Here is an 8,611-nt window from a genome sequence, read left to right on the forward strand (position 1 = left end):
CCAAAACTCACAGACCAGGCAAGGAGGGCATTAGTCAGAGAGGCAACGAAGAGACCAAAGATCACCCTGAAGGAGCTGCAAAGCTCCACAACGGAGATTAAAGTATCTGTCCATAGGACCACTTTAAGCCGTACACTCCACAGAGCTGGGCTTTACAGAAGAGTGGCCAGAAAAAAAGCCATTTGTTTGGTGTTTGCCAAAAGGCATGTGGGAGACTCCCCAAACATATGGAAGAAGGTACTCTGGTCAGATGAGATTAAAATTGAGCTTTTTGGTCATCAAGGAAAACGTTATGTCTGGCACAAACCCAACACCTCTCATCACCCCAAGATCAACATCCCCACCGTGAAGCATGGTGGTGGCAGCATTATGCTGTTTTTCATCGGCAAGGACTGGGAAACTGGTCAGAATTGAAGGAATGATGGATGGCGCTAAATATAGGGACCTTGTTGAGGGGAACCTCTTCCAGCAGGACAATGACCCTAAGCATACTGCTAAAGCAACACTCGAGTGGTTTAAGGGGAAAACATTTAAATGACTTGGGATGGCCTAGTCAAAGCCCAGACCTCAATCCAATTGAACATTTGTGGTATGAATTAAAGATGGCTGTACACCAGCAGGAACCCATCCAACTTGAAGGAGCTGGAGCAGTTTTGCCTTGAAGAATGGGTGAAAATCCCAGTGATGTGCTAAGCTTATAGAGACATACCCCAAGAGACTTGCAGCTGTAATTGAGGCAAAAGCTGTCTCTACAGAGTATTGACTTTGGGGGGGGGGGGAATATTTATGCACACTCAAGTTTTCAGTTTTTTTGCTAGTTTTTTTTCTAGTTTGTTTCACAACAAAAGGATTTGATCTTCAAAGTGGTAGGCCTGTTGTTTAAATCAAATGATACAACCCCCCCCTTCCAGGTTGTAAGGCAACAAAACAGGAAAATGCCAAGGGGGGTGAATACTTTCACAAGCCACTGCATGAGCTCCAACTCCGGTCCTCCAGTATCCCCACCAGTACATGTTTTTGTTGTGGCCCTGGACAAGCACACTTTATTCTACTTGTCAGCGAATCTTCAAGCTCTTGACAAGTTGAGTCATGTGTTTTTGTCCGGGGTCACAACCAAACCTGTGCTCTTAGGGGGTACTTGAGGACCAGAGTTGGGGAAACGGTAGGCTAACTGATGTCCCCCCCCTCTCTCCTCCAGGAACCTGCTCCCAATCAGTCATGTGTGTACAGAGGAAGGAGAGAAGCCTATGGTACTACTGCCCTATATGAACTGGGGTAACATCAAACTGTTCCTGAGACAGTGCAAGCTGGCCGAGGCCAACAACCCACAGGTGAGCCCCGAACCCTGGCTCCGGCCTACTGTCATCCTACCGTTCTATGGCTATCCTACCATTATCCCAACCCTCTCTAGTCTACTGTCATCCTACCGTTCTATGGATATCCTACCATTATCCCAACCCTCTCTAGTCTACTGTCATCCTACTGTTCTATGGCTATCCTACCATTATCCCCACCCTCTCTCTAGTCTACTGTCATCCTACCGTTCTATGGCTATCCTACCATTATCCCAACCCTCTCTCTAGTCTACTGTCACCCTACTGTTCTATGGCTATCCTACCATTATCCCAACCCTCTCTCTAGTCTACTGTCATCCTACCGTTCTATGGCTATCCTACCATTGTCCCAACCCTCTAGTCTACTGTCATCCTACCGTTCTATGGCTATCCTACCATTATCCCAACCCTCTCTAGTCTACTGTCATCCTACCGTTCTATGGCTATCCTACCATTATCCCAACCCTCTCTAGTCTACTGTCATCCTACCGTTCTATGGATATCCTACCATTATCCCAACCCTCTCTAGTCTACTGTCATCCTACCGTTCTATGGCTATCCTACCATTATCCCAACCCTCTCTAGTCTACTGTCATCCTACTGTTCTATGGCTATCCTACCATTATCCCCACCCTCTCTCTAGTCTACTGTCATCCTACCGTTCTATGGCTATCCTACCATTATCCCAACCCTCTCTCTAGTCTACTGTCACCCTACTGTTCTATGGCTATCCTACCATTATCCCAACCCTCTCTCTAGTCTACTGTCATCCTACCGTTCTATGGCTATCCTACCATTGTCCCAACCCTCTCTCTAGTCTACTGTCATCCTACTGTTCTATGGCTATCCTACCATTATCCCAACCCTCTCTCTAGTCTACTGTCATCCTACCGTTCTATGGCTATCCTACCATTATCCCAACCCTCTCTCTCGTCTACTGTCATCCTACCGTTCTATGGCTATCCTACCATTAGCCCAACCCTCTCTCTAGTCTACTGTCATCCTACCGTTCTATGGCTATCCTACCATTAACCCAACCCTCTCTCTAGTCTACTGTCATCCTACCGTTCTATGGCTATCCTACCATTATCCAAACCCTCTCTCTAGTCTACTGTCATCCTACCGTTCTATGGCTATCCTACCATTATCCAAACCCTCTCTCTAGTCTACTGTCATCCTACCGTTCTATGGCTATCCTACCATTAACCCAACCCTCTCTCTAGTCTACTGTCATCCTACCGTTCTATGGCTATCCTACCATTATCCAAACCCTCTCTCTAGTCTACTGTCATCCTACCGTTCTATGGCTATCCTACCATTAACCCAACCCTCTCTCTAGTCTACTGTCATCCTACCGTTCTATGGCTATCCTACCATTATCCAAACCCTCTCTCTAGTCTACTGTCATCCTACCATTATTTTATGATCAGTTTATTGGTCACACAAGGTCCAACCGAAATGTGACTTCCGCTTTAAACTCAACCCCTCCGAAATAAACACGTTTTGAAGAGGTTCTACGGTCACCCGGGAGCTGCTTTTGTGGGGAGTTAAGGGCACAACGGCAGGCAATGCCATCTAGAATCTGATACCAGCAACTCTCCGCTAGGCTACCTGCCACACCTCATCTTACCATTATCCTACCGGCGTCCTACTGTCACTACTACAACGTCATCCCGTCATACTACTCTCATCCTATATTCAGCCTACATTTATCCTACCATCAATCTACCGTCCGCATTAAGGATATCTGTTCTGGATAAGATATCATAGAAGAATTGTGGGGGGGAAATAACCTGATACAGTTTATTAATGTTCAGGGCTCCCATTTATAGTCGCATTTTGTGACCTTTTTGACTTGGCTGAGCGAATTTAAAAATAAATGTAACTGGTCACATCGGTGCGAGCTGCACATTCTACATGATCACATCACTCAAAAAACAAAACAATTTAGTCAGCCACCAATTGTGCAAGTTCTCCCACTTCAAAAGATGAGAGAGGCCTGTAATTTCCATCATAGGTACACTTCAACTATGACAGTCAAAATGAGAAAAAAAAATCCAGAAAATCACATTGTAGCATTTTTTTATGAATTTATTTGCAAATTATGGTGGAAAATAAGTATATATGTATGTATATACATACACACACACACACACACACACACACACGTCTAAACATATACTTTGTTATTATGGCCCCCCAATGGTGGAACAAACTCCCTCACGACGCCAGGACAGCGGAGTCAATCACCACCTTCCGGAGACACCTGAAACCCCACCTCTTTAAGGAATACCTAGGATAGGATAAAGTAATCCTTCTCACCCTCCCCCCTTAAAAGATTTAGATGCACTATTATAAAGTGGCTGTTCCACTGGATGTCATAAGGTGAATGCACCAATTTGTAAGTCGCTCTGGATAAGAGCGTCTGCTAAATGACTTAAATGTAAATGTAAATTATGGGGTATTGTGTTTAGATTGATGAGGAAAATAATTGAATCTATTGCAAATTCACTGTAGACTATGATATTAGTGCACATTAAAATGTAGCCAATTTTTTTGAAATAGTTGTATTTTTTATTTGACCTTTTTATTTAACTAGGCAAGTCAGTTAAGAACAAATTCTTATCTACAATGACGGCCTGGGAACAGTGGGTTAACTGCCTTGTTCGGGGGCAGAACAACAGATTTTTTTTACCCTGTCAGCTCAGGGATTCGGTCTTGCAACCTTTCAGTTTGTAGTCCAACGCTCTAACCACTAGGCTACCCTGCCGCCCCAAATTAATCTCTATTTAACGATAGAACATTCTGGAGCTCTCGTGTAACAGTAAAATATAACAATAGTCTATTGTCTACGTAAGGATTACTGGATTCGCTTGCATATAAAAATGGCTCGAATCATTCATTTCTGCTTGGTTTAAATAATGTATTTTCTTGAATACCATCTCAGGAGTCTATTACACATCTTAATAAATCACTGTATGACTTTAGAAATTATTTCGCGATGGCGGCAAACTTTTTTTTTTTTTTTTTTTTTGGGGGCGACCAAATCGTAGGCTGGGAGATGTAAGTCTGGATCCTTGATGTATAACTGATTGTATGCTGCTTGTGCAAACCACCGTTCAGACATCACCTTCCCGCCTTAGCATTTCACCTGCCCCCCCACCCGTCCCCCCTAACTCTGTTAACACAGAACAATAGTGTTTTATAGCAATAGGCACTTAAATACCAGTTTGACAACAACCGATACGCAGACCTATAAAATGTCTCTCGGGTTTTTTTTTTAAATGCAGTGTGTATTAAAGGGATATTTCAAAGATTTTTGCCCTGTTGTCTACTTCACCGAATTACGATCAACTCGTGAAATAAGTTAGTTTCACAAGCCAACGCTAACTAGCACTAACGCAATGACTGGACGTCTATGGGAACAGCTCGTTGTGCTAACCCTAGTTAGCATTTTCACTAATGATAATTAGCAACTTCCTTCAAACTGCATGCAGAGACATTTTAAAATGGTATCCACGAGTTCTTCTGACTCTGGGGAAATTAGATATTTTTTCCCCGAATTGCTAAGCTCCCCTTTAATCTGTGGCTCAGGGCAGAGACTGTGTTTCCCATGGAGAGACAATCACCTCATTGTGCTGGGTAACCCCAGGGGTCGTTTGATCCACTTGGCATAGGCGTTCTCTGAGATGCCTGTAATGTAAATCCAACCGATCAATCAGCCTTGAACCGAGACTCTCGAAGCACACACACACACACACACACACACACACACACACACACCACTTTTAAAATAAGAAGGAGAAGCCTTGTTTAAGGTGCAGCAGAAAGAAGAAAAAAAACTACTGACTAATTTTCCATCACAAGACGAAGCTTGCTGCTCAATAGCAGTAAAGAGAACTTCCTCTGGGATAACACACCACCGCCACTTCGATTCCCATCCGTCCTCTCAAAATATACTTTAGGCAATTGTAGGGGCCTAACAAAGACATACTTATAACGTTTTTTTTTCTCTTGCTGTCTTAATAAACATGTAGACATAAATCATTGGTGTAATTTTAGAGGGAGACTGAGGTTGTATCTCAAATGGCACCCTATTCCCAATATAGTGTGCTACTTCAGACCAAAACACTATGGCACCCTATTCCTTCACATAGTGCACTACTTTAGACCAGAACACTATGGGGAATTAGGTTGCCGTTTGGGAGGCACATAAAGTGTCTGAAAAGCACGTAGGGAGCATAGCGTTATTCCAGTCTGTAACGCAATGCCAGTCTGTAGCGCAATGCCAGTCTGTAGCGCAATGCCAGTCTGTAGCGCAATGCCAGTCTGTAGCGCAATGCCAGTCTGTAGCGCAATGCCAGTCTGTAGCGCAATGCCAGTCTGTAGCTAGCGCTATGCCAGTCTGTAGCTAGCGCTATGCCAGTCTGTAGCTAGCGCTATGCCAGTCTGTAGCTAGCGCTATGCCGGTCTGCGGCTGTAGCGAGACGCCGGTCTGTAGCTAGCGCTATGCCGGTCTGCGGCTGTAGCGAGACGCCGGTCTGCGGCTGTAGCGAGACGCCGGTCTGCGGCTGTAGCGAGACGCCGGTCTGCGGCTGTAGCGAGACGCCGGTCTGCGGCTGTAGCGAGACGCCGGTCTGCGGCTGTAGCGAGACGCCGGTCTGCGGCTGTAGCGTGACGCCGGTCTGCGGCTGTAGCGAGACGCCGGTCTGCGGCTGTAGCGAGACGCCGGTCTGCGGCTGTAGCGAGACGCCGGTCTGCGGCTGTAGCGAGACGCCGGTCTGCGGCTGTAGCGTGACGCCGGTCTGCGGCTGTAGCGTGGCGTGACGCCGGTCTGCGGCTGTAGCGTGGCGTGACGCCGGTCTGCGGCTGTAGCGTGGCGTGACGCCGGTCTGCGGCTGTAGCGTGGCGTGCCGCCGGTCTGTTCCATACTGGCCATGATCAGGAGTCCCGTAGGGCGGTGCACAATTTGACCCAGCATCGTCCACGTTTGGCCGACACATTTTTTTATTTTTTTATTTCACCTTTATTTAACCAGGTAGGCTAGTTGAGAACAAGTTCTCATTTGCAACTGCGACCTGGCCAAGATAAAGCATAGCAGTGTGAACAGACAACACAGAGTTACACATGGAGTAAACAATTAGCAAGTCAATAACACAGTAGAAAAAAATGGGCAGTCTATATACAATGTGTGCAAAAGGCATGAGGAGGTAGGCGAATAATACAATTTTGCAGATTAACACTGGAGTGATAAATGATCAGATGGGCATGTACAGGTAGAGATATTGGTGTGCAAAAGAGCAGAAAAGTAAATAAATAAAAACAGTATAAAAACAGTATGGGAATGAGGTAGGTGAAAAGGGTGAGCTATTTACCTATAGACTATGTACAGCTGCAGCGATCGGTTAGCTGCTCGGATAGCTGATGTTTGAAGTTGGTGAGGGAGATAAAGTCTCCAACTTCAGCGATTTTTTGCAATTCGTTCCAGTCACAGGCAGCAGAGTACTGGAACGAAGGTGGCCAAATGAGGTGTTGGCTTTAGGGATGATCAGTGAGATACACCTGCTGGAGCGCGTGCTACGGATGGGTGTTGCCATCGTGACCAGTGAACTGAGATAAGGCGGAGCTTTACCTAGCATGGACTTGTAAATGACCTGGAGCCAGTGGGTCTGGCGACGAATATGTAGTGAGGGCCAGCCGACTAGAGCATACAAGTCGCAGTGGTGGGTGGTATAAGGTGCTTTAGTGACAAAACGGATGGCACTGTGATAGACTGCATCCAGTTTGCTGAGTAGAGTGTTGGAAGCCATTTTGTAGATGACATCGCCGGTCGAGGATCGGTAGGATAGTCAGTTTTACTAGGGTAAGCTTGGCAGCGTGAGTGAAGGAGGCTTTGTTGCGGAATAGAAAGCCGACTCTGGATTTGATTTTTGATTGGAGATGTTTGATGTGAGTCTGGAAGGAGAGTTTGCAGTCTAGCCAGACACCTAGGTACTTATAGATGTCCACATATTCAAGGTTGGAACCATCCAGGGTGGTGATGCTAGTCGGGCATGCGGGTGCAGGCAGCGATCGGTTGAAAAGCATGCATTTGGTTTTACTCGCGTTTAAGAGCAGTTGGAGGCCACGGAAGGAGTGCTGTATGGCATTGAAGCTCGTTTGAGGTTTGATAGCACAGTGTCCAATGACGGGCCGAAAGTATATAGAATGGTGTCGTCTGCGTAGAGGTGGATCAGGGAATCGCCCGCAGCAAGAGCAACATCATTGATATATACAGAGAAAAGAGTCGGCCCGAGAATTGAACCCTGTGGCACCCCCATAGAGACTGCCAGAGGACCGGACAGCATGCCCTCTGATTTGACACACTGAACTCTGTCTGCAAAGTAATTGGTGAACCAGGCAAGGCAGTCATCCGAAAAACCGAGGCTGTTGAGTCTGCCGATAAGAATTTGGTGATTGACAGAGTCGAAAGCCTTGGCGAGGTCGATGAAGACGGCTGCACAGTACTGTCTTTTATCGATGGCGGTTATGATATCATTTAGTACCTTGAGTGTGGCTGAGGTGCACCCGTGACCGGCTCGGAAACCAGATTGCACAGCGGAGAAGGTACGGTGGGATTCGAGATGGTCAGTGACCTGTTTGTTGACTTGGCTTTCAAGACCTTAGATAGGCAGGGCAGGATGGATATAGGTCTATAGCAGTTTGGGTCCAGGGTGTCTCCTCCTTTGAAGAGGGGGATGACTGCGGCAGCTTTCCAATCCTTGGGGATCTCAGACGATATGAAAAGAGAGGTTGAACAGGCTGGTAATAGGGGTTGCGACAATGGCGGCAGATAGTTTCAGAAATAGCGGGTCCAGATTGTCAAGCCCAGCTGATTTGTACGGGTCCAGGTTTTGCAGCTCTTTCAGAACATCTGCTATCTGGATTTGGGTAAAGGAGAACCTGGAGAGGCTTGGGTGAGGAACTACGGGGGGCGGAGCTGTTGGCCGAGGTTGGAGTAGCCAGGCGGAAGGCATGGCCAGCCGTTGAGAAGTGCTTATTGAAGTTTTCGATAATCATGGATTTATCGGTGGAGACCGTGTTTCCTAGCCTCAGTGCAGTGGGCAGCTGGGAGGAGGTGCTCTTGTTCTCCATGGACTTCACAGTGTCCCAGAACTTTTTGGAGTTGGAGCTACAGGATGCAAACTTTTGCCTGAAGAAGCTGGCCTTAGCTTTCCTGACTGACTGCGTGTATTGGTTCCTGACTTCCTGAACAGTTGCATATCACGGGGCTATTC

The 8,611-nt window shown here is 46.6% G+C and overlaps 1 protein-coding gene across 5 annotated transcripts in view; it reads left to right on the forward strand.

Moving 5' to 3' along the window:
* The window catches only part of LOC118381460 (tyrosine-protein kinase RYK), a 257,241-nt gene that overhangs the window by 106,145 nt on the left and 142,485 nt on the right, over positions 1-8,611 (forward strand). For all 5 annotated transcript variants that reach the window (XM_052467237.1, XM_052467217.1, XM_052467221.1 and 2 more), the window contains one exon: positions 1,199-1,331. In XM_052467237.1, the coding sequence (XP_052323197.1) occupies positions 1,199-1,331 (133 nt within the window). The remainder of the gene's footprint in view (positions 1-1,198; positions 1,332-8,611) is intronic.

Source organism: Oncorhynchus keta, chromosome 1 (genome assembly GCF_023373465.1).
Source record: "Oncorhynchus keta strain PuntledgeMale-10-30-2019 chromosome 1, Oket_V2, whole genome shotgun sequence".
NCBI lineage: Eukaryota > Metazoa > Chordata > Actinopteri > Salmoniformes > Salmonidae > Oncorhynchus > Oncorhynchus keta.